The sequence below is a fragment of the Aspergillus undulatus genome (genome assembly GCF_047715775.1).
Source record: "Aspergillus undulatus strain CBS 261.88 unplaced genomic scaffold BDV17scaffold_32, whole genome shotgun sequence".
NCBI lineage: Eukaryota > Fungi > Ascomycota > Eurotiomycetes > Eurotiales > Aspergillaceae > Aspergillus > Aspergillus undulatus.
In genome coordinates, this window is record NW_027396636.1 from 59,825 (window position 1) to 84,098 (window position 24,274).

The window sequence follows — 24,274 nt, forward strand, 5'->3', positions numbered from 1 at the left end:
GCCACGGCGAGAGCAACTTCATCAAGTCACCAGCAAGCAGTCAACCATCGCTGACGTCGGTCAAGAACAAAGTCCGGGATCATGATAGAATGACTGCGCAGACTGCACAGCGACCGGCAAGGCGCGGAAAGGCGAGTCCCAGAAGGGAAGGTTATCCCGGAAGACTTTGGGATGTCACTCGCTCTGCTCGGCCGCTGTCAGCCACGCGGTCGGACGGAGAACTCTCTCTCTCTCTCAACAATTCTAACTCGGAAAGAGAACGTCACAAGACCATCACCTAATTTTCCTTCCGTCTTCAATTCCTCTGACTCTTGACAGGTTATGTAAGTTTGACCATCTCGATCAGATTTTGGCTGTCTTTTGCAGAATCTCGCCCGACTTGCCACTTGTGTGAGCGGTCCCAAGGAACTTCCCCTCTGGGCCATCATGGTCTTCACGTTTGAGCCTACCAAGGTGTTAGTCAAACTCTCAAACCCTGCTAGCGATTCCATGGGCCTATCCGCTGCTTCTGACCATGCCTCTCCCCTGCACCTCGCCCAATGTGGCGGTCCGATCACGGCAGTCTGCTCCACTACAGAATTACAAGGCCCGCTCATGGAATCTTCGACGAAGCCCTTCCAGGCGGTGTCCCACTGACTGTCTGACCTGCGTTGTCACTTTGCGCGCTTAACAACGGATCATCGCCTTGCAAGCAAGAATACGGGTCCAGGAGAGCTTCCAGGTTCCCACTTTGCAGCGTGAAGACATGCCGTGTGGATCATATTTGCATTCTTGAAGCTTGGCACCAGACTTCTATAGAGTCGCTCATTTTGGGCTCATATGCCTGACTTGGTTACCATTTACGTGGACGACTTACTAAACAGCCAGTTCGAATTGGCTTTGTAGCCTTTCTACGGGCGGGGCGCTGCGCTACGTAACCAACTCACTCACTCGCCAATTAAAAGTTCCGAAAAAGTCGTTCATACGTGGCAGAGGATAAGAAACACAGTGGCTGGGTCGATATCGGAGGGTTTCTCTGCGCCGGTCTCGCCGGAGACATCCGCCTCTCTCACCTACCTGCTTCGGCATGGCGCGCCCAGTACCTTCGACGACTTGCAACTTCTGCAGATCGCCTCCGACCCAGCAAAAGGTCGGTCCCGCGAATCACCGCGGAGGGTTTCACTGGCGGCGGACATCAAATGAAATCTGTGCCTCGGCACTTTTCAACTTTTGGTCTCTCGGCGACGTTTTTCCGGGCTGAACGCGGAAGGCCGAAGCCAAGTCTGGTTCGTCCCAATCTCAGGAGAGCTGGGAATCAATCATGCGCTTGCCTCCGACGCCACTCACCTCATCTGCATGTCTCGGAAGTGTGAGCGTGGTCTGAGCCAAATTTCGACACCCTTGAGTTGGCGGTTCTCCCAAGGAAGTCACTCGCCTTGTTATTATTGGTTCTTCGCCCTATCAATTTCAAGCAAGGATGCGATGCTCAGCAACTCAACAACATAGCGTTAACTCCTCCTGTCGTGTTCTCGATGCGGACCGCGACACGCGAACCCGGCGACGAACAAGAAATCGATATATAGTAGCTGCAGTAGGTCCTATTCGCCTTCGGCCCGTATGCCATGAAACCTTTGTAACCTTTGCAAGGCTCTCTATTAATAATGGGAGTCTAGATCTCTTGACTCTATAATAAGCCAAATAACTCACAACAACGCATGTCATATTACGTGCGTGCATGGCTGTGTGCACACCGGTATACTTGCTGTCCCAGCCATCGATGATAACTGTACAGGAATACGTCAGATATCAAATTCATCTGGGCCGCTAGCACATGGCATTGAACCGTTGGCTAGCACTGCCGCATTGCGACTATCGCGATTCCAGCAAACACAGCATAAACCTGGTCATAGCTCTCAGCGGTCAGCACTTCCTACCACCGTTGCAATCGCAAGTCGCAAATTCTCCTTTTCCCCCTGATACTTTGCGCGATTTTTCTCCAAGACAATACGAGATAGATCACTCGGGCGAGTAAACCGATTGAGAAAGTCTACCCCTATCTCAATGCAATAATGTCCGAAGCTCAAGGCGTCTGGCGCTCCTTCGTCGTTTCAGGCCACGATATCTACGGGATTATCTTCGAGTTCCAACTGCCGAGTGTTGGTAGTACGAACATGGCTTACGACGGGAGTGCGTGCTCAAGTGCTCCCGCCTCGTCTCCTGCCTTCAATCATGCGTTATCACGATCCAGTCTCGCGGCAGGAATGTGCCCGCTAGCTCTCCAAGAACCTGGTTAGCAAGGAGTACGCGTCCTTATACGTTGTCTCTGTCTACCTACAAGAGGACGATCTTGCATTTGCAAGTTACAAGAGAGACCAGAGATATGGTAGTCAATCTACTTCGAAGCTCTCCAAAAATAGCAAAAGGTAAGTACTCGGTAGACGACCCGTATAAACTAAGGAAACATAGTATCTATCTAGATCTACGTCGTATTCCCGAAGATACGGAAGGACTCCGCCAATTCCAAAGTTGAAGGAACCCCCCTCCAGGCTCCAGAGTCCAGGGTAGCTCCCCCTCCCTTCCGCCTCCCGAGTGCCCAGCTGGCTTTTCGCCCCTGGCCCCAATGCCCCTCCGCTAAATATGACCCCGTTTGAGGCTGTGTCTCGGCACGTCTAATCACTAATCTGCAATCTGCAGATTGCAGCTCCCCTCTGCTAGAGGATACGATAGAAGCACCGGGCACAAATGCTTATTCCCGTTCCTGCATTGCAAGTTACAACTGCATGCGTAATCTACGCGGGACGCCTAACCCCTCCTGCTCTCTCGATACAAGCGATGCACTAATAATGTGCTGCAACAATGGCGTTGTTTGAGCTGTCTCATCTAATTATACCCGCCTGGGGGTGCTAACTGCTGACTAACTACTGCTAGTTAGGACTCAGGAGTGCTAAGCACCAGCCCCTGGTCCCCTAGACTCCCAGGTAGACCCCAGTGACAGTCACGTTTCGAACTGGACGGTGCCTATGTGGAGTCCTTCTAGAAGGTGCAGGTGTCTTAGTCTCATCAAATTGCCATCTACTATTCTAGATACTAGTATCTATAACAAATTAACAATAATATAGTAGCCTTTATACAGTAAAAGCCCGCCTTCCAAATCTCCGGGAAGAGCAGCCATCGCTTCCGCCTGCCGTCAAGCCAAAAAGATAACCTCGGCATCCCCTTTTTAGGGTCCGCTTAGGGCCTGCTTACTCTGTACTTCCAAGAATGGCTGCGAGTCTTGTGACCACGGCCATGCCTCCATCCCCGGCCTAACCTCTAACCTTCCAGAACGAATATCTGAGCTGATAGTAATCCAATATCTAAATATGGAGAGGCTGTACTTGTACTTAGGAACTTGTGACTCGTGACTCCTGGTGAGGACTGTGGACTGTGGACTGTCAGCAATATCTAATAATGGCCAAAAAGCAAGAATCAGGCCCAGATCTCTTATTGCTTCCGGGAGGCCTCAGAGTAAAGTGAGTAACTTTGGAAGTCCGCAACCTTCCAATACCTTGGGCAATTCTGCTAGTAAGTACACGGTACAGTAACTTCAGACGCATCTATTTGATTGTTATTATGGTTTGTTCGAGAAGTTCCTGCGGGTAAAGGCTGTCCACTCCGTATGAGACTGTCTATCCGTTGCTACTTACTTAGATACTTACCTCAGATCTCGTCTTTCTGTGGACTCTATAACCTTAAATTCCGCGTGTAGGCAATTGTTCAACTGTAATTGTATACATGGTTAGTGGTGCCGTAATGTCCTATGTTCGAATGAGAACACCATAGGACCACCTAGATAGATTGTGTAAGATCCAGATTGAGATCTTGCTTGGCCATATACATCATCCCAAAGCAACACAGCCATGGAAGGGACAAGTGAAGGTGTTTCGAATCTGATGCATGCATGCAAGCAAGCTCCATGGTTCTTGGGTACAGTGCTTTGTGAGGTCTCAGGCCTTCGGTGAGGGCGGGCTTCATGCTGATGGATGTGATGCTATCCATGTTCCACCGTAGTGTTTTCTTCTCTTGGAATCAAGCCCCGATATGTACCCGGCGAGGATATCTGGTTGGAATGAGGTAATGAGTGGTATGATCTTGTGCTATACTACATATTAGGGTTGTTCTCATCATAGCTGATTCGGAATTATCGTGAAGCGTCTGTGTCACCGTCGAAGTACCAGAAGAGTAGAAAGTCTGTTTTCTGATTTCCATAGACCGGTCTGATATAAATTGATATCTACAGGTTGTTAAGAGGTTACCGGACCTCTCTCAACCTGTGAACCCGTAAGTCCGTAGAGCTGGTGCGTCGTACTAGATGCAGCCGATATCCAACGCCAATGCCAGCAGTTCAGTGTGATGCCTAGGCCGTGAGCGGAGTTGGTTCTGAGTCGAACGTTAGTGCTGTCATGCGCTTTGAAATGTCTACTTCTTCCCATTCTGCTCTTATTTGGCTAATTATGCCTGAAGCATAGAGTGAAGCTCCTTTGCCGTCTCGTATGTCTCATGAGATGTCCGATCGTCCGCATATAATGCGCCGAATGCCATTCCAAAATCTCTGTATCTCATTCCAGCCCTCCACGTCTTCATAGTGCTTGCGAATATCCTCTGGAGAGAACTCAAATGGGCTCTTTTTCCTGACGATCCAGCGATGTCCACACTCTTTGAAGCCTTTAGTATGGTCATTTCGATACCAGGTGGGGATATTGCTTACCTTTGTACCCTGATCAGAGATTCCCTAAAGTTTAGAATGCCTCCCTTCCATGTACTTGTTGCCCAGCGCATGGGATCCCACAATATTTTACCATAATCGTACGTATATTTCCTTTCTGAGGAGTGGGACCCTGTTCTGAAGATAGTCATCGTACAGATATAGCATCATTGTCTGGTCGTATTGATCCCGAATAGACTGCTGTTTCTGTTTATCAAGGTCTTTGTAATCCTCAGGCAGTTTGAAAAATTTACCGTTGTAATCGAGAAAGTGCGGAGGGTTTTGCACGAATAACGGATTGGCCGCTGAGTTCTGCCAATCAATAACGCTGGTGATACTCCCGCTGTCGTCCACAAATATATTGGCCGTACGGAAGCCCGCGTGATATAAGTACGATCCGATATGGTCTTCTTCTGGAAGTAAGTGAGGTATAACGGGCAAATATCGCTGAATAATGGATATATGCTCCGCAGGCGGGTACTGATTGCGACTGGGAATTCCTATATCATCCGATGAGTAAGATTCTGCGTAGCTTTCAAGTCAAGAGATTCCTCCAAGGGCTGGAGCTTTGACATAGTCCAATGCAGAGGTCCCTGTAATGGTTAGCATGAACTACGGAGTAATGTCCGGAAGCCTCTTGTGTACATGGTCCGCGGTCAATATCAATCTGGGCCCGCTCCTTGTCCCAGAACTTCGCTTTACCATTGGTCCGATTGAGAACTTTTTGGCAACAAGCAATTTCAGCTCCTGTGGTAGATGGCTCCCACTGACCGTAGCGGAATGAGAGCCTGGCGGTGCGTCTCTGCTGTAGTATAGGCATCCGTAGCTATTGAAGTTGATGAAAATGAAGAGTTATGCCATTTGATAGCCAGGGAACTTGCCTTGAGAAACTCGTTGACAACAATGTCTGTTGGATGTCTACAACACTTTGTATTGTTTGTATTTTGCGCCCATAATCCATATCCGGCCAGACAAGTGCGAGCAGCTGCCCAGGGGCATGCTCCATGATGATTTACTCTGCATCTACGGGGTCTGTCTCGTCCACTCTGGAGCTCCAAGCGAGGACTTTAGGCACTGGAAGGTAAAGGAAGTTTCTCAACTGTAGGAGAAGTTAGGTGGTAGACTTGTAAGGATGCAGTGTCACTCACGAAGTCCATGGTGGCGACCTCTGACGCTGTCGTCAGAAAGGCTGTTCCATCACTTGGATTGGGAATGCGAGCGACAACTGTCTTATTGTTAGCCATGGTGAGTTTGAATGCCTTGTTGGATGAGCCTTCGCCCAGCTTCTCCATGCGGACACAGGGGCCTGCCGAGGACACTTCCTCTGCGACTCTTTGCAGTTCAGGTATATTGAATTCGCGATACATGTTTTGAAGCTAGGCTTCCTCGTTCCAGACCCATCACCCGCTTGTGAATCTATAGAAATCGCGCGGGTTCCCGACAGTGTTGGTCAATGGAGGATCGTGTTGGCGTTGGGAATAGCATCGCCTGGAGGATAGATACTTGGCAGATCTGGCAAGTATTGGTAAAGGAATCTGAATCCGGAGAGCATGGCACAGAAGCATAGGCCTGACAATTGCAGAGTGTGTTCATTGTGTGAAGGTTGGAGCTGTGGTCACCTGGAGTGAGAAAGGAACCTAGCTTGGCCGGAGTAAACAATGTCACCGGGCCAGTCCTCCATGCAACTTTCCTTTTTCCTTCTCTTTCATCTCGGATCATCCTGCAGTCAGCACAAGACATGGATTCAATTCCATTTTGAACCACAGAGCATGTCCTTGGTGCAATTTCGCTCCATGACTGACATGGTTCCTTATCTCGAGCTTATCATCTCCAAATCGCATTCTGATAAAGCTTTCCCCGGCCACGCCCAAGCCTCCAGCTCCGCCTGAACCTGCCTTGTTGGGGATGGTAGCCATGCACAAGGACGCGCGGGGTCCCGGCTTCTCTCGCTCACTGGTCAGAGAGCCTGAGGGCCTCTGCATTCGATATCGAGGTTATCATCAAGATGATCACGAACCGTCTCGTCCCATTGGCGGCTCCATCGTCTGCAGCAATGCGAGGGGTTGTATATATATGCACCTGGTGCAACCCAGAAAGCAGGACCTTAAGGTGGCCACCCTCGTCATCCCTTCCAAGACTGACTCTTTTTCCTGAGTGTTGTGCCTCGTGGTCTCTGGTCCCCAGCTTAACTTCGATTGATTGCGACCGCGAATGAACGACCACCATGTCAATCTCAGGCAAAGTACCGACCGCACCAGATGCGCGGGCTGAAGATGATGCAGTCCATGGGCCTGTTACCTCTGCTATGCCCAATGGGGATATCCCTAGTCCCGACAATTCGATGGACGCCGACGAGCGGGTGATCATGGCTCTGGGATACAAACAGGAGTTCAAACGCGAGTTCTCGCTCTGGACAACATTTTGCGTCAGCTTTGCGGTGCTGGGACTGCTTCCATCGTTTGCAAGCACGATATACTATGGTACATGTCTCCCGTCTGGTGGAACAGCTCGATAGGCTGACTAGTGACCTCAGGTATGGGATATGCAGGAACCGCTGGAATGGTTTGGGGCTGGATCATAGCCATGATTTTCATCCAGTGTGTGGCGATGTCTATGGCGGAGTTATGTTCTGCCATGCCCACGAGGTGTGCTCCAATATATCCTGCTGTACGCTTCATTCGTGCTGACTTCTGCAGTGGAGGGTTGTACTATGCTGCTGCGGTGCTCGCGCCTCCAGGTTACGGTCCTTATGCGGCTTGGATTACTGGGTGGTCTAACTGGATCGGTCAGATCACTGCAGCTCCATCCGTGGACTACGCCCTAGCCGCCATGATTCTAGCGGCAGGATCAATTCAGAATCCAGATTATATCCCTACGCAATGGCAGACCTTCCTTCTGACCACGTTCATTATGATAATCCATGCCGGCATCAGTGGCATGCCAACAAAATGGGTAGCAGTGTTCAACTCCTGGGGTTCAACTTTCAACATGTTTGCCCTGGTCGCCGTCATTATTGCCATCCCGGCGGGGACCATAAACTCACCCAAGTTTACACCATCTAGAGAGGTGTGGGGAACTATTACTAACATGACCGACTACCCTGATGGTGTTGCCGTGCTTATGACCTTTGTTGGGGTGATCTGGACGATGTCTGGCTACGACTCCCCCTTCCATCTGAGCGAAGAATGCTCGAACGCCAATATTGCCTCACCGCGAGCAATTGTTATCACATCCGGAGTTGGTGGGACGATGGGGTGGTTCCTGCAGCTTGTCGTCGCCTACACCGTAGTAGATATCGATGCCGTGCTGAACTCGGACCTTGGGCAGCCTTGGGCATCATACCTTTTTCAGGTCATGTCGCATAATGGAGCACTTGCGATTCTAGCGCTAACGATTCTCTGCGGATTTTCCATGGGTCAAGGTTGTATGGTAGCTGCATCACGAGTCACCTATGCATACGCTCGCGATGACTGCTTTCCTCTCTCGGAGTACTGGAAAAAAGTCAACACCACTACTGATACCCCGGTGAATGCCGTTATCCTGAACGCCGTCCTCGGTATCCTGATGTGTCTTCTTCTTTTCGCCGGCGACGTTGCTATCGGGGCTTTATTCTCCATTGGAGCTATTGCACAATTCGTCGCGTTTGCGATACCCATCGCCATCCGCGTGTTCTTTGTCGGCAACCGCTTTCGCAAAGGACCATGGCACTTGGGCCCCTTTGGACCCTGGATTGGGGGATTCGGCGTAGTGTTTGTTGTTCTGATGGTGCCAATCCTATGTCTACCCGCCGACACAGGCTCGAATCTGACACCGGACTTGATGAACTGGACTTGTCTGGTCTGGGGTGGACCAATGCTCGTAGTGAGCATCTGGTGGGTGGTTGATGCGCGCAAGTGGTTCAAGGGGCCCAAGGTGAATCTGAAGCATGCTATACACCGCGACGTTATTGATGGGATAGATACAGAGCAGGTGCAGGAGCAGGAACAGAATGCTGCTGTGGAGCCGAGTGTATCAGTAGGAGACTCTAGCAGGTCGTCGCCGAAGCTTTAGCTCTGATCACATGCTACCCGTGGTTCTCCATCTGTTACTATCCTTACCGGATATCTTTGCACTTAGCTCATTTATATAAAAAGGGAATCTTTATATCTTTATTCCTCTAAAACAGGCCCTAGAAATATACGATAAATGTTCATCATCTCCGGAAGGAATGAGTTTCTTGCAAACATATATTTTGACGCAAAGCCCTCAAACCAACAGCCTGAAGACAATACTCACGGGCATAAAACTCAGGGAGAGGGCGAGGAGGCTGTAATTTGATTGTATTGGACCCCTTACATAGGGAAAGCTATGCGAACGCTTTATGGAGTGGTCATCCTACACTGAGCCGAGCGTACTACTTAAGACACAAACCAACAACACCACAAAAAATCTATGTGCTACCAAATCACATTGCTATTCTAAACAGTACAGCATCACTGCCACTCCGCGTCTATCAATTCGATCGTACCCGCGCGTAGGAGCATAGAAAGGATAGTCCGACTATTCCATCTCCAAATGGAAAGCATTTAGAAAGGCTGTAAATTGCTCAATTAGCATATCATATCATCCACATAAGGAACCGACCAATGAAGCAATCGCTCAGAGTACAGGAAGGGGAAGAGAAGGAAGAAACATACGTTATCCTCAGGAGCAATCCTCCGGTCAAGGTAGGTGTCGAAGAAGGGGAGCTGCTGCAGGATATCCTTGCGGACACGGGGGATCTCGCCGAAGAAGAAGAGGGCGAAGACACCGGCGCTGACGCCGAAGGTTCCGGCGATGGAGCCGCTGTTTGATGAGATGATGCGTTAGCTTGCTGGCTGGTTCATTTCAATTGCATTGTGATGCAATGACTCCCTTCCCTTCCCATGAGCGGCATGCCGTCATGAGTGGTGGCCTTGGCAGGGACGATGTTCGGGTTGGTTTGGTTCGAGATAGGACACTCACATCTTGACGGCAAGGTTGGGGGTGATGCCATGGAGGTGGGGGGTGGTGGTGTACCTAATTCCGAGGCGAGTTAGCATGTATTCGTATCCAACCAAGGTTGTATTTATATCGATCGTTTGCGGGTGCCGGTGTCACTGCGTCCGACTCGAGCTCAATGGCATCAATCCCAGTCCAATATATCACGGACGGACAGGCCCAAATCAGGCCTTCGATAAGAATATAGTAGACGCATTCCGCCCGGCAAAAGGGACATCTCTTGGGGGTAGGTATCTCGGGGAGTCTCACTTTCCGGCAAGAGGAGACCGGGCAGACTGAGCTGCGGCACGGCGGAGGGTCTGGGAGAACTGCAAAGTCGGTCACGTTAGCATTAGGATGACTGGGTGAAATTCCATCGTCTGGGGTCATGTACCATCTTGAGTGGTGTCTGTGGAATGGAACTTGCCAGCAGAGGACGTCAGGCAATCGAGGTTGAGCGGGTTCGCGACATCGACGAAAACCGGAGCCGGGAGAGTCTGCCGCCCGACAGCCAATCAGGAGCCGAGAGATAATAAGCACGTGATTTCTACTTACCTGCACAGCTAATGAATGCAGACCAAATGTTTTTCTTATCGAGGAGAGGATACAACCGGATGAAAGAGGCATATTCATTCTTTATATCGCTGTCATTCAATAAAAGACTAGGTGTATTCAAGTATTATCAAGAAAAACAACAGAAGAGAAGATAGAGAAAACCTAAATATAGGGTGATCAAGTAGCGTAACTGTACAAGGACTCTTATATTCCCACATCAGTCTACCTTCCCGGTAGAGCCTCCGGTCAGAAGACCTTCCTTGCCATCGAGTTGGAGGAGACCGCCAGCATTGCCAGCAATGCCGAGGATTCCGCCACGAACACCGCGCTTGAGCCCTCTTCCCCGAGCCACGTATGTCACGCCGATGACCGAGACGATGAGGATGATGACAAAAAGGATCGGGTGGCCAGTGATGAAAGCGTGTGAGACAAAGAAGATCGACTCAAAGGTGCCGATCGTAGACTTAGGAGTCAGCTTAGGAGGATTGGCGATGACAAGAGGGATAGTTTCGAGGATCGAGGTTCGGGAGGCCATGATAGAGGCACCGCTAGAAGCGGTGTCCCAATAACGCCGGTTGTCCTGGTCGTTGATGATGACACGCTCTCCCTTACTGACATCAATGCCGTATGTGTTTCTCAGCCAACGCTCCCAGAAGTCACCATCGACCCAAGCGAATCTCACTTGTTTCTTGTCGTCCTCGTGGATGGAGACGTGCATGTTTTTGGCTGCGCGTAACGCACGCTGGTCATTACGGTCTTCCGCCTCCTCAATTCGGAGTTGTTTTGCGTCTCGCAGTTCTTGTCGTTCGAGCTGGAAAAGCTGCACTTGCTTGTCCATCCACTCGAGGGCAGCGTTCTTCAGCTCGCGCTTCGATTCTACAAAGTCGTTCGCACGGCTGCGGCTCAAGATACCAAGTACCACGAACTTGCCGTCCATGAGCTCGCGAGCATTGATGGCGGTGAGTTCGGGGACAATGGGTAGCCAGACAGTACGCATCCAGTTAAGGATCTGGCGAATATCCCTCATATCCTTAGGCGCTATGGGGTTGTAGTAGTTGGCTCGCCCACTGCGCGAGACAAGCAGACGAGGCCAAGTCGAGATCCTGAACCTCTCAGCAAGAGCAGCGCTGTCGGTTTTCACAACCCGTGCATGGCCAATGAGAGGTAGGGTGAGTCGGTCCAATGCGGCAAAGTCTTCAGAGGTTGTTGCATGGTCATAGAAGTACAAGAAGATCACGTCCTCATTCTCTTCTAATTCCTTAAAGGAATCGGCATCGACGTCCTGAATACCAGATCCAATGTCGACAGCCTTCTTGGCGTAGCTGACAAGATCGCCAAGGCCGCGGAGACCATTGTACTCAACATGCTCGGTACCACGGAAGAAGTACATGGTAGGGAATGCCATGATATGGGCGTCCTTGCAGAGCCTCTGTTCGATTTCACAGTTCACTTCGCCGACGTTGAGCGTATGCTGCATTTCCTTGGCCATTCGCGCCCAGTTAGGGGCCAACGCTTGGCAGTGGTGACACCAGGGTGCGTAGAACTTGATGAACCATGGCTCGTCGGATGCTGTAACAATCTTCTGAAAGCTCTCCGCCGTGAGAGGGACGGAAATCCCCTGGGGATTCACAGGTGCCTTCACCTTTGGCTTGGACTTTGGGGTGGAATCTTTCTCGGAGAGCGTATTCTCAGTGGCTGGCTGAGCGGCCTGCTGAGCGGCCTGTTCGTTCTGTTTCTCACCAGCTTTGACGCCTGCCTGGGGGTCCTTATCCTTTGAAGCGGGGGCTTCCGGCTCGGCCTTTGTGTCGACTTCCTTGTCGCCTGGCTCCGGTAGCTTCAGACCCTTTGCGGGGCGAGACCCAGGCTTGATTGCCTCCAGCTTCTCCTCAATATATTCACTGAAGCCTGCCATGGTCTTCTTTCCCTCGTACTGCTCAACTTGTTGCCCATCATGGTAGAACGAGAAAGTCGGAAAGTACATGACACCGATCTTTTTGCAAAGGTCGCCATATGCCAAACAGTTCATGGACGCGAAGTGGAAATTATAAAAGCCGTCAAACGAGTTCAATGACCGTGTGTCAGACTTGGAGGCAGCCGAGGAGATCGGATCCGATGTCTATACATATCAGAGGACGCTCCACAAGAGTAAAATGTCCAAAATGCTCACATAATAGAATTCATATAGAGTCTGCCACGTAGGGGCGATCGCTGTGCAGTGGGGACACGTCGGGGAGTACTGCTTGATGAACCTATCGACATGTTAGGATGCGTATTGCGCAAGTTGCAATTGGAGCTCAAGAAGGACAACGAACCAGTAGCCGTCCTTGACAGTCTCCTCAAAATTATCAGGTGTAAGCTCCTTCATGGGCGGCACCTCAACGCCATTGAAAATTGTGGATGTAGGGCCTGAGACGTTCGGTTCGGCTCTCTTCACGAGGCGTTTCGTCGAAATCGTCTGGTCAGAGGGAGCGGCGAAAGTAGGCAGTGCAAAAAGCGAAAGTAACGACCACGTCAGAAAGGAGGAGCGCATTTTGGCGATAACTCGAGGCTCAAGGCCTGGTGGTATCTGTTGAAAACGAGAGTTGGAGTAAGGGGACTCAGTCGGTTTAAATCAAAGGTGGCACATTGGAGGACAAAGGGTGAAGGCGAGTCGATTAGAGGAATATGCGCCGTACAACCACAGTGAAGAGGAGCTTAGGCGTCAATGAAAAAGGGCCGATACTGTCGTGAAATTCGTGGAGTCACCCCCACGCCCTCAGACAAAAGACTGGAAAAAGAATGTCTGGGATAAGACGACAGTGAGGCTGTTCTCCTTTGACGGGGTCCAGAGGAAGTGGCTGTAGCTGCCTCAGGCTCTGGAACGCTAGTTTCTCCGCCTCCCGATGGCACCTCAACCTTCTGCCGGTTCGACGACGTACCCTGACCCGAGCGCAAGAGAGAACCCCTTCGGCTTCCCTTCCGGGTCAATTCCTTTTCTTTTCTATATACCCTCCAGATCACAATGAGATCTACTCTCCGGCTGCTGGCCAGCGTCAAACCGGCCCGGTATCTGGAGCCTTTCGCTCCGACCGGGTTGACTGGTCTGAACACACACCCAAGCCCTCGTCCCACCCTGATCTATCTCTACACATCTACGCTGCAGAAGCTGAAGGCTTTCCCTGAATCTTCCGCCTACCGTCAGTCTACCGAGGCATTGACCCGCCACCGTCTGCAGATCATCGAGTCTACGAAGCCCCCCGGATTTGACGCTTGGCTCGAGCGCGTGAAGAAGACCGTCGCCGAACATCCCAACCAATTCGCTGCTCTTCGCCAGGCTGATGGCTCCTATGCTGCCCAGCTGCTCGATGATAATAGCGATAACCCCCGTGGAGAGGAATGGGACGGAGAAGCAGTGGAGCCAACCACCGAAGGTCCTGCTCGTACACCGGAACAGCAGGCTCGGTGGGATCAGATCGTCGAGGACGCCTCCGGTGTTGCGCAAGCGGCTGAGGTCTTCCGCAAGGACATGAAGTTGGATAACTTGCGCGAGGAACTGAAGTGGGAAAACGAACCCGCCCTGGAGGCTGACCAGTACGTTTACCGATGCTTTCTGACTTGAAGCGAACAATACGCTGACAAAATACCTGTAGAATCTCCGAAATCGAGAAGCAAATTGGCGCCGGCCTCATTGAGGAAGTTATCCAAGTGGCCGAAGGTGAGCTGAAATTGGTGGACACGCTTTACCACTCCAAGGCGTAAGTGTTCGATATGCCGCGCTGTTCAGAGAAACATGATCTGACTGACACTTGCACAGCTGGGAAGAGCTCGAGGAGAAGCCTAAACCCGGACAATGGACATACTTTGAACGTAAAACGGAATAAAGGATGGTTGTTACCATGGACGATTCATAGACCCGAAACTTCTGTACTTATTAGCCGCCGCTGTCCATTCGCTTGGACAAATTTGTGACAACTATAATCTTATGGTCACTATTATCTCTTTTCTCCTCAATTTATGTCATTTTCCTATTCACTCATGAACACTGGAGCTACGCGTCTACATCTGATTGGTAGCGCAATTGGCTGCCTAGGGCTGAACCCACGAGACGACCTGGCATTGATCGCCGTAGAGGATGTCAAGGCTCCAGCTGATGATGATTTCAAGCAACTGTGACTCGACACCGTTGGCCGTGAATCGCCGAGCCATCCATGCACTGTAGGTAGATATGGAACCGTAGGCGGTGAGACGAGCATCGCTAGTCCACGGCGGATGGGCGACCTGGCGGGATTATTGCCGTCTCCTTGTGGACACATCGCTGGTCTCTCCCTCACATTCTATAAAGCCACTCTTGTCGGCTTTTTTCTTTTGTGCGTTTAGACCTTGTTGTCGAACTAGATTCTCATCCGAAGTTTTCTGCAATTCCGGGCTGGGCTGTCTGCGCGGCTCGTGGCCTGGTTCCCCTCCCTGATTGATCACCTCCGACGCCGCACATAGTCGCGATTCTCACTTCCCCCACACAGCATGAGGTTGGATATCAAGGTACGATACGTTGTCTGAGATCTTTCTCTTGCATGTATGGTGTAACTGGCTATCCAAGCTGTTGCGCGTCTTGCAATTGGAGACTTTTGCTAACCAAAGGACTACCAACTTCAGAGACAACTCTTCGCCCGCTCGGAGCGAGTGAAGGGCATTGACTTCCACCCGACAGAGCCATGGGTATGTGCCTATCGGATATCAAGAGACTTAGCAAGATGCTAATTGTGTTTCAGATTCTCACAACATTATACAGCGGTTCGTGGATGATTTGTAGTTGACCGGATTGGTTGTATATGCTAATCGCACTGCTCAGGTCATGTATACATTTGGTCTTATGAAACTCAAGTAAGTCGTTTCTTGATAGACCTATTTTTTGACGCTTGACTGACGCAATTATCTCTCTAGTCCATCATCAAAACCTTCGAACTCACCGATGTGCCTGTCCGAGCTGGGCGATTCATTGCCCGCAAGAATTGGATTGTCTGTGGTTCCGATGACTTCCAGCTCCGTATCTACAACTACAACACCTCCGAGAAGATTGCCTCCTTTGAAGCACACCCAGATTACATCCGCTCCATCGCAGTCCACCCGACACAGCCATTCGTGCTTACCGCCTCCGATGACATGACAATCAAGCTATGGGACTGGGAGAAGGGTTGGAAATGTGTCCAGGTCTACGAGGGCCACAGCCATTACGTGATGGGGCTTTCCATCAACCCCAAGGACACGAACACATTTGCTTCAGCCTGTCTGGATCGGACTGTTAAGATTTGGAGTCTGGGTTCACCGCACGCCAATTTCACATTGGAAGCCCACGAAACGAAAGGTGTCAACCACGTCGACTACTACCCTCAGGCCGACAAGCCATATCTTCTCACCACCTCCGATGACAAGACCGTCAAAGTCTGGGATTACACCACGAAGGCACTTATTGCGACCCTGGAAGGGCACACAAGCAACGTTTCTTTCGCCTGCTACCACCCGGAATTGCCAGTTATCATTTCTGGATCCGAAGATGGAACCATCAAGATATGGCACGCCAATACATACAGATTAGAACAATCTTTAAGTTATGGTCTTGAAAGAGCCTGGTGTGTTTCGTACCAGCGTGGCAAGCAGGGTGTTGCACTGGGTTTCGACGATGGTGCCGTGGTAGTGAAGATGGGCAGAGAAGAACCAGCTGTTTCGATGGACGGGTCAGGAAAGATCGTCTGGGCACGACACAATGAGGTCGTTTCAACGGTCATCAAAGGTGGCGACGCCAGCGTCAAGGACGGAGCACCGATCTCCCTTCCTACTAAGGACTTGGGATCATGTGAAGTATACCCTCAGACTCTTTCGCATTCACCAAATGGGCGCTTTGTCTCCGTTTGTGGGGATGGCGAATACATAATCTATACCGCTCTTGCCTGGAGAAACAAGGCGTTCGGGCAAGCCCTTGATTTTGCTTGGGGATCAAAGGACAACAGCAACGACTACGCCATCCGCGAGTCACCTACTAGCGTCAAGATCTTCAAGAATTTTAAGGAAGTGAGCGGTGGTCTTGATGTGGGCTTCCAGGCTGAGGGCCTGACAGGCGGTGTTTTGCTTGGTGTCCGAGGCCAGGGCGGAATTGGTATGTTTGATTGGGAGACTGGCAACCTTGTTCGACGTATTGAGGTTGAGCCCAGAAATGTAAGGAGGTCGATTCCGGTTACCCCTAATTCCGTCCGACACACTAACCACTCCAAATAGGTCTACTGGTCTGAGTCAGGAGAGCTGGTCACTCTTGCTTGTGATGACACATTCTACGTTTTGCGATTCTCTCGGGAGAATTATGTCAATGGATTGAATGAGGGAGAAGCGGACGAGGACGGTGTTGAGTCTGCATTCGAAGTTGTCACAGATGTCAATGAGACCGTCAGGACAGGTCAATGGGTTGGGGACTGCTTCATTTACACAAATTCGACGAACCGCCTGAACTACCTCGTCGGTGATCAAACATACACGGTCTCACACTTTGATCAGCCGATGTATGTTCTCGGATATCTGCCTCGCGATGGCCGCGTTTACGTTGCGGATAAGGATGTCAACGCTGTCTCGTTTGCCCTGTCTCTCAGCATGGTTGAATACCAGACCGTGGTATTACGTGGAGACATGGACCTCGCGGCTGAGCTGCTCCAGGATATTCCTCAGGACCAGATGAACAAAGTGGCGCGATTCCTTGAAGGCCAAGGGTATAAGGAAATGGCCCTGGATGTCGCAACTGACCAGGAACACCGCTTCGAGCTTGCCCTTGCTCTCAACAACCTCGAAATCGCTCTTGAAATTGCCCGTCAAGCAAACGCTGAACACAAGTGGAAGATCGTTGGTGATGCTGCCATGTCGGCATGGAACTTGTCTCTGGCTCAGGAATGCTTCGTCAATGCCAAGGATGTTGGCTCCCTTCTCCTCCTGCACACTGCCAGCGGCAACAAGGAGGGTTTACAAACCCTTGCCAAGCAAGCCTCGGACTCGGGCCTCCACAATGTCGCATTCTCGACTCTCTGGTCTCTCGGAGATGTTGATGGCTGTATCGACCTCCTCGTCCGCACCAACCGCCTTGCCGAATCCGTCCTATTTGCTCAGACCTACAAGCCGTCTCGGGCAGCTGAGCTTGTGATCAAGTGGAAGGAGTCTTTAGAACAAAATGGCAAGTCAAAGATTTCCCGACTCATCGGCGTTCCGCCTGGCGCACCGGACGTTCCCGCGGATGACGACTTGTTCCCGGAGTGGGATGAGTATCTTCGCCTAGAGAAGGAAGGTGTTGTGGCTGATCCTGTGTCATCGGGTTCCTTGATTGATGTCGAGGATGCCGAGCCCGAGACGAACGGTGCACAGGAGGTAGAGGCGGAGGCATGAATACCCTATCACGGTGAGATCTAATGTGGGCATGATTCTCTACACGGCTATGTGATGCCTAGGCGGAAATGAAGAGAGTTTCAGGAAGACGAGGAATTCGCAACGTGGTATCTTGAAATGTTAATACACTGTTATAAAATCCGCTTCGGGAGTGCATATTTCTTGTATCTGGTATCTGGTTGTCTTAGCTTCTTTTGCCCTTATATCTTTTTCTCTCAATTTGAATTCATTATGTCTTCAATAACGCTACGCTCACCTCATCTCCCGCTCCATTGCATATCGAATTTCCAAAGGTGTCTCAGCTTCTGGGGCCTTCTGCTGCTGCCTTGGTATCTTCAATCGTCAGTGGCGAGGTCCAACCAAGGTTGAGGATGAAGTATGTGCTTAGTAACAGCCTGGGCTGGCAGGGCTTCCTCCATCATTGGAAGCTCTGCTCGCCTTCTAGTCTTTTTTTTTTTTTTTTTTTTTGAACTTCAAGTCTATCATTTCAACATGCGAAGGGACCTCGCCTGATGGTGCTGCTTCTCTATGATACGCAACGCCACGCTGCGTGTTTAAGTCGCAACAGGCCCAACTCTCGTTTGCTAAGACCCTGCTTGGTCGATGCTAACTGGAAGACCGCGTCTGTAATGGGAAGCTGGTCCAGCCGACGCAGCAAAACCGCAAAGGTCCCGGATCCTTAACGGTCAGCCGCGGCGAGCAGTATTCTTTCTGTTATTGGGATATTCGAGACAAATCGATCCAGCAGCAGGCACTGTACGGCACACGTTCTCCATTCATTCCCTGCGGCTGCACATACGATGTCCTCCGAGATACTGTCTTTTCCATAATAATGTTGAAGGAGGAGAGACATGGTCTTCTCTTCCCAATCATTCCCGGTGATGCCTTTTGCCGCTGGAGAAGCAGACCCGAAACCTTTTCGCCGTGCGCACAATTCGTTGCAGCAGCTGCAACGACATCATTGGTGATCGTCACCTTCTTACGGCACTTGAAGAGTAGCAAGCACACAAGGCCGAAATCGAACAGTTGGCAGGTGGCTACTGCATTTGTTGTATTTTCAATCGGATCCGTTAGGAATTGAGGAGGGATTCAAGCTTGTCGTTTGCATTCGCCGCCGACGCTATATTGACCAGATCTGGGTTTATATGAATTGTGATACCTGCGCTGTGCTCTTCTAGATGGCCGATGACTTCCTTCCCACTTTGGTAGTTCGCCAAAGCCACCTTCAGCACCTCGTCAGTGAGGACAATCCACGGGCATCGACACACGAGCAGTTCGATTAGATTTCCGCCGTTCCGATAATTTGATGCAGCCACCCTCACGATGTGCTCGGTGACGAGAAGACTGTCCTTCTCCCAGTTTAAGAGGACTTCCATGACGTCCGTACCCTGGTATTCATTGGATGCTGCGGCTTTGAACATGGTCTCTGTGCTGATACTGACCCTTGAATCTATCAAGAAGTAAAAACATTACATTTCTCGCATCGACCTCGTTACTTGCGGCATATATATTGCCCTCTTCGGCTGTGATGACCCCCTCATACTTATATAGCATCGCGGCGATGCCTTCTGTGTCACAATGCATATATGCGGCAGCAATGTCTTGAGATTCGCCTTCAAATAATCCCGCTAGGCCATTCTCAATATATACCTGGGATGGAGCATTGATACGACTGTGAAGCAGCTCGATCATGTCCATGTCGTCAGCGAAAACCTCATATACTGCAGCAATTGCCTCGGGGTCTAAATTAACACAGCGGCCGTGCCTGCGGAAGAGCAGTGCCGTAACCTCTTTGCCATACATAGAGTTGTGAGCAGCTGCACGAACAATCGCGCTAGGGAAAACGATTTTTGGCAGCTGGTCAACAACTTCAGCGTTGAACAGGCGGCATATCATAGCAACCAGCTCTGGCCCAAACAGCGTTGGGCCAGCCTGACGGATCAATGTGCCCATCACGTCCCCGCTATAATCCTTGTTGACAAAGCTTGCGTTTATCAGGTCCGCGGTCGTTTCCAGGCCGTGTTGCTTCTGTGACATGAGCTCAACAACGTCGGCATCAAACATTTTGCATATCATGAGAATCACAGCCAGATCCAAGCCTTTTCCACCAACGTGCTGGAGCAGTGCTATCATTATCTCCCTTTCCCCCTCATTTACGTCGATGCTTGTGAGCAAATCTAGTGTTATTTCAATCCCTTCATGCTGTTCCAGCTGGACCTGAATGACATCGACGTCGAACAGCTGGCAAATGTACGAGATCTCTTCATCTTTCAGTTTCATTTGAGGGTGGAGCAACATCGTCTTCATCATGCCCTTGGGATCCCCATCATTTCTCCCTGCTATTGCTCTGATGATTTGAGTCGTAATCCCAACGTGACAAACTTTATCCAGCAACTTGCGAACAACGTCTGGACCGAAATTTGTGCAGACCGGGATGGCAACATCAAACAAATCCAGTACCGGACATCGCTCCAACATGAAATCCATAACTTCCACCCGCCGACCATTCCAGACTACGGCCATAACATTTGGCCCTGTTAAAGCCAAATCGTCCTCCTGCCCGTCCAGAAGCTTATTGATAACTGCAGGGCCTACACGGCCGCACATTTGGTCCAGAATATCATGGCCTGGAATTTGAAGGACGTCGCAATGATCAAGGAGAACGGCCATCATTTCGTCAGCTGCAGAAGCATCGCGCGTAGCGGCAAGCAACATGCTAAGTGTTAACGGAACGTGATTCTCGTTTTGGTCCAAGAAAAACCGGAAGACGCTTGGCTCGAGGTTTGCGCACATCTCTTCCATAATCTCATCACCTAGTCGCAGCTCATGACCTAATTTGCTTAGAATTTTGGTCATGATGGGCGTCCCGTTTCCACGATTCTTAGCCGCAGTTTTGATCACCTCCTCAGTGATAGTGGGATCTTCAGTATGAGGTGTCCTGATAAAAAGTTCTGCGAGACGGCCGCTTCTCACGCCTGTGGTGGCAGCCTTGCGCAGTTCTTGATCAATCAACCCCATCCCCGATCTAAAAGCAGCGACATTATCACTCCGCCATGGGTGCGTTACCAGCAGCGGCTATGAAAACGGACTCATCGATCTTGACCTTGTGGTTCATAAGGAGTGCCACCATCTAGTCACCGTTGTCTTCATTCATCGCTGCTGCTTCGACAACCTGGGCCGATATGACCGTCCTGTCAGTCTTCCTTTCCAATAGCAAGGCCATTACTTCCTTTTGGCCATTTAGCGCCGCCACCTTTAGAGGTGTCGGAACATCGCCGTCTGCGAAACGGGAATCATTATATCGTGGTTGGACCTTCTGCCACTTTTCAAGAACGAAAGAATCCCGCATCTCCTCGAACGCAAAGTCCACCAATGCATTGATACCAAATAGTGCCACCACGTGCAATGCGGAGAACCTTATATGATTGCTGGGTAAGTTCAAAATGAACTCGAGTCTGTCGACCCATATGGTTCGTTCGGGCGACTTGGCGCAGAAGAACCTCTCATGTTGGTCCAAAACACGATATTCTGATTTGGCGTGGTGGGCGTGAACTCCCCAGTATCGGGCGGTATAGTCAAGGAACTCAATATCGGGGAACAGCTTTTGGTCCTTGACAATGGCAAGGGACTCCAAGTGTTCCAGCCAGGTGTCTAGACAACGATAGACTAGTGCGGCGTGCGCCTTCAAGTCGTCAACGAGTTGCGGATGCTCGCCTCCCTTGCGGAGCAGGAAAAGTCTTTCACAGGCTTGTGTAGTAGACGGACGATGCCATCCTGCACGACTACTATCAGACGCACAGTTCGATATCCTCATGCGTGAAGTTTAGGCGGCTTTCCTCATCCTCGTTTGGATAGAGGTTGCAAGCTACCGATAATTCGGCGACACTGAGCGGTTGCTGGGAGATTGCCATGACGCTCATCATCTGTAGGATCATCTGGTTCTCCTCGCCGCTATGGGTTAATGCCGTATCTGAGAGATCCCGGTAAAGAGAGTGCAAACCCGTGGGCATTTCTTGCAAAGTCTTCACGGCGTCCCTAGACCGGATGAACGCCAGCTCAGTGCACGCTATTCCAATCTCGAGAAACGTCCCTTCCGCCTTGTCTTCAAGAATCTCCGCGACTTCGGCTGCGACTTTCTCTGAGTACCGATTGTTCATGCTCCAACTCGCTGATCTTTTTTCCTGATCGATAGCTTCAGATCTTTGGCAACCTGGTTATACTGTGAAAGGCTATGGTTCTTGAACTGGCTCAAATACCGTCCGATTTCGGGGAACGGCCTACTGGTGACAAGGATATGTAGGCGGAGGTCTTTATCTGCGTCGGACTTCTTGAAGGTCTGGTTCATTTGTACCAGGAGCATTTCCTGCGACTCCGGCTCGCACTCGTCGATAGCGTCAATGATGCAGCATTTCTCGCCGCCGACTACGTCTTGCCCGTTGCTCATCAATATAGACCATAGAGCGTCGAACGAACCGAAAAGAGCATCTTTTCTCTCCTGATTTTGGAGAACAGCGGTTCGACCAGTTCTGGCTTCCCCTTGATGAGTTGATACAAGAGACCACGCAGGATTGACACCGCCGTGCGTCTATGCGCAGAGCTCGAGTCGCAGGAGAAGTACGCCAGGGTCTTTGTGCCGTCAAAGTACGATTTCTTGGGTAGTTCCTCTGTCATAGCGAAGGCCATCGTGGACTTCCCCGTCCCAGGATTTCCATGCAACCACAACAGATTTGAAGTGATATCCACGTTGCTCTTCACGAATCCGAGGTGTTTCGAAGTATCGTCTAACAAGCCGAGCCACCTTTGGAGCTCTTCGGTGTCGAGGATCCAGTTGCATGTGTCCGGTGCGCGTTCACCTCTTCGACGTTTGAGGGCATTCTTATCTTCCTCTGGGTCCGATAGGGGTAGAGTTGTTAGACATGCCTTCTTCTCAGGAGTCATCTCGCCCTTGGCTACAATTTGTAAGCGAGTATGTTTTCCTCGATGGTCAATGGCATGACTTACTCGACTTGCTGATATGCTGCAAAATCCTGGGTTTCAGCGTCAACAAGAGCAATTTGGGGTATGCGGCAGCCGTCAGCGCAGCATATCCCTGCCAGAATTTATTCTCGTGGGAGTCGGAATAGTCACAAATGCCCCGAATTACCAAGCACGGAGCTGGTTCATCATGCCCGCTGCCTCACCATCTCAAAGCATAAAACGTTGAGTTCTCTCGCTAGACGGTCCCGTGTCTCCGAGTCCTTGATCACTTGGTTTCCCGACGCAATCGTCCCATAGTGGACACGAGGCTCCATGGATGTCCGTGGTTTGCGCTGCACAACTTGTTTTTGATCACAGTCCAAGCATGCACCGCTGAATTCCGTCCCGGTATTATGAGGATATAGCGAATTGAACAAAACATCATTCTGCGGACCGTGGCAGCTAAATTCATCAATCAACTGCGGACGATGGTCCAACGCCGTCTGCACCAAAGGGATAATATGATAATCTTCATCTTTCGAATCAGCCATCGTCGCCTGAGGTAGCGACATATGCGTCAGCAGAACCTGAGGCGGGTGATTCAAGCTCCCAATCTGCTCAAAGAAACTCCCCTGCAACGCCTTCCCAAGATCATACTGAACAACACCTCCACATGACTCTGTCGGTTTACTAACCACAACATCACCCAGTCGAATATCATGCCCGCTACTAGGTATCGGAACACCACCTCCAATGCACACCATCAACGTAAACCGCAGCTGCGGGAACGTAGCCAGCATTTGAGACAGCACCGTGGCAGGCGACACCGTCCTGTAGACGCCACTGGGCAGACAGGCGATGACAGAATTATGCCCCGCGATCGAGCCCAAAGCATATGCGTTCTGGTCGCTCTCTGGACGTGATAGTTGAGGGTGGGTTTCGTCAAGCATGGCGATCGCCGCTGTCAATTCTAGCGGGAGCGCGCATACCCACCCCACGATGTAATCATCGTGCGAGAGCATGGCGAAGAGCGTGGCCGGGACTGAGATGCATTCTTCTTGGCTGCTAGTGACTCTGAGGACCTCTGATGTGATTGTGGAGATATGGCTGCTGAGATCTACTGCGCTGAGGATTGTTTCCTGGTTGCTTTTTATCCTGGGATCTAAGGTGCTCAATTCAGCCCCATAGCCCGGGCGCGTAGCGCGGCGAGGCTGACCCTGACCCTAATGGCAGGTAGGTGCAGGCTGCGCTACTGTACCAAGGTATCAAGGACGGCTGGCGTTGATTGGCGCTGCGGCGTTGACTAATGTACGTAGTCTGCGAGATGTTCTTTGAATTTGATTACTTGATGATAACAAACATCCCAGACTGCAGTTACGTTTTCCTCACTGCACTGACTACGAATTGTCTACCGCTTGAACTTCTACGGACGAGAAAACAACGTGAGGATGATATAAACAACTCATTGTTTATTTGGTCTATGAACCGGCCATTTCAATAAACACCCATACATTCCACAAATTGCAAATTGCTCTGGAGCCCTCCTTAGGTAGTGCACTTGAAAACGCCCACCTGGGGAAGTTGAGATCGAAATCGAAATCGACAAAAAGCCACAACGAAGGGAGATGGAAAAGGAAGAAGAGAAAA

The 24,274-nt window shown here is 50.7% G+C and overlaps 8 protein-coding genes across 8 annotated transcripts; 3 read left to right on the forward strand and 5 right to left on the reverse strand.

Annotated features, from left to right (window-relative positions):
* Positions 1-4,516: 4,516 nt before the first annotated feature.
* Positions 4,517-6,288, reverse strand: BDV17DRAFT_282485 (kinase-like domain-containing protein; the record flags this gene model as incomplete). Its single annotated transcript, XM_073760211.1, has 8 exons — positions 4,517-4,649; positions 4,727-4,770; positions 4,829-5,247; positions 5,416-5,549; positions 5,626-5,723; positions 5,769-5,822; positions 5,872-6,055; positions 6,128-6,288. 8 exons carry the CDS (start codon positions 6,286-6,288, stop codon positions 4,517-4,519), a joined length of 1,227 nt encoding a protein of 408 aa, XP_073614435.1.
* Positions 6,289-6,826: 538 nt separating this feature from the next.
* BDV17DRAFT_120463 (amino acid permease) lies at positions 6,827-8,818 on the forward strand. Its single transcript, XM_073754001.1, has 3 exons — positions 6,827-7,203; positions 7,257-7,368; positions 7,420-8,818. The coding sequence occupies exons 1-3, from the start codon at positions 6,948-6,950 to the stop codon at positions 8,771-8,773; spliced, it is 1,722 nt and encodes a 573-aa protein (XP_073614436.1). The 5' UTR covers positions 6,827-6,947; the 3' UTR covers positions 8,774-8,818.
* A 159-nt stretch (positions 8,819-8,977) lies between these two features.
* BDV17DRAFT_266060 (cytochrome b-c1 complex subunit 10) lies at positions 8,978-10,323 on the reverse strand. Its single transcript, XM_073758223.1, has 5 exons — positions 10,116-10,323; positions 9,992-10,050; positions 9,707-9,760; positions 9,400-9,547; positions 8,978-9,297 (listed from the first exon to the last, which is right to left on the reverse strand). Exons 1-5 carry the CDS (start codon positions 10,116-10,118, stop codon positions 9,289-9,291), a joined length of 273 nt encoding a protein of 90 aa, XP_073614437.1. The 5' UTR covers positions 10,119-10,323; the 3' UTR covers positions 8,978-9,288.
* On the reverse strand, positions 10,127-13,041 carry BDV17DRAFT_120482 (putative disulfide isomerase). Its single transcript, XM_073754002.1, has 3 exons — positions 12,589-13,041; positions 12,444-12,525; positions 10,127-12,392 (listed from the first exon to the last, which is right to left on the reverse strand). Exons 1-3 carry the CDS (start codon positions 12,804-12,806, stop codon positions 10,494-10,496), a joined length of 2,199 nt encoding a protein of 732 aa, XP_073614438.1. The 5' UTR covers positions 12,807-13,041; the 3' UTR covers positions 10,127-10,493.
* A 28-nt stretch (positions 13,042-13,069) lies between these two features.
* BDV17DRAFT_266066 (complex I NDUFA5 subunit family protein) lies at positions 13,070-14,310 on the forward strand. The gene is made up of 3 exons (XM_073758224.1): positions 13,070-13,846; positions 13,906-14,010; positions 14,070-14,310. Exons 1-3 carry the CDS (start codon positions 13,278-13,280, stop codon positions 14,134-14,136), a joined length of 741 nt encoding a protein of 246 aa, XP_073614439.1. The 5' UTR covers positions 13,070-13,277; the 3' UTR covers positions 14,137-14,310.
* Positions 14,311-14,455: 145 nt separating this feature from the next.
* BDV17DRAFT_266069 (coatomer subunit beta') lies at positions 14,456-17,911 on the forward strand. The gene is made up of 6 exons (XM_073758225.1): positions 14,456-14,794; positions 14,909-14,971; positions 15,025-15,046; positions 15,105-15,136; positions 15,197-16,465; positions 16,526-17,911. The coding sequence occupies exons 1-6, from the start codon at positions 14,777-14,779 to the stop codon at positions 17,669-17,671; spliced, it is 2,550 nt and encodes an 849-aa protein (XP_073614440.1). The 5' UTR covers positions 14,456-14,776; the 3' UTR covers positions 17,672-17,911.
* A 503-nt stretch (positions 17,912-18,414) lies between these two features.
* Positions 18,415-19,733, reverse strand: BDV17DRAFT_266074 (uncharacterized protein). Its single transcript, XM_073758226.1, has one exon. It carries the CDS (start codon positions 19,706-19,708, stop codon positions 19,067-19,069), a length of 642 nt encoding a protein of 213 aa, XP_073614441.1. The 5' UTR covers positions 19,709-19,733; the 3' UTR covers positions 18,415-19,066.
* A 2,476-nt stretch (positions 19,734-22,209) lies between these two features.
* On the reverse strand, positions 22,210-23,801 carry BDV17DRAFT_266077 (nucleoside phosphorylase domain-containing protein). The gene has a single exon (XM_073758227.1). The coding sequence runs from the start codon at positions 23,647-23,649 to the stop codon at positions 22,834-22,836; it is 816 nt and encodes a 271-aa protein (XP_073614442.1). The 5' UTR covers positions 23,650-23,801; the 3' UTR covers positions 22,210-22,833.
* Positions 23,802-24,274: the final 473 nt, after the last annotated feature.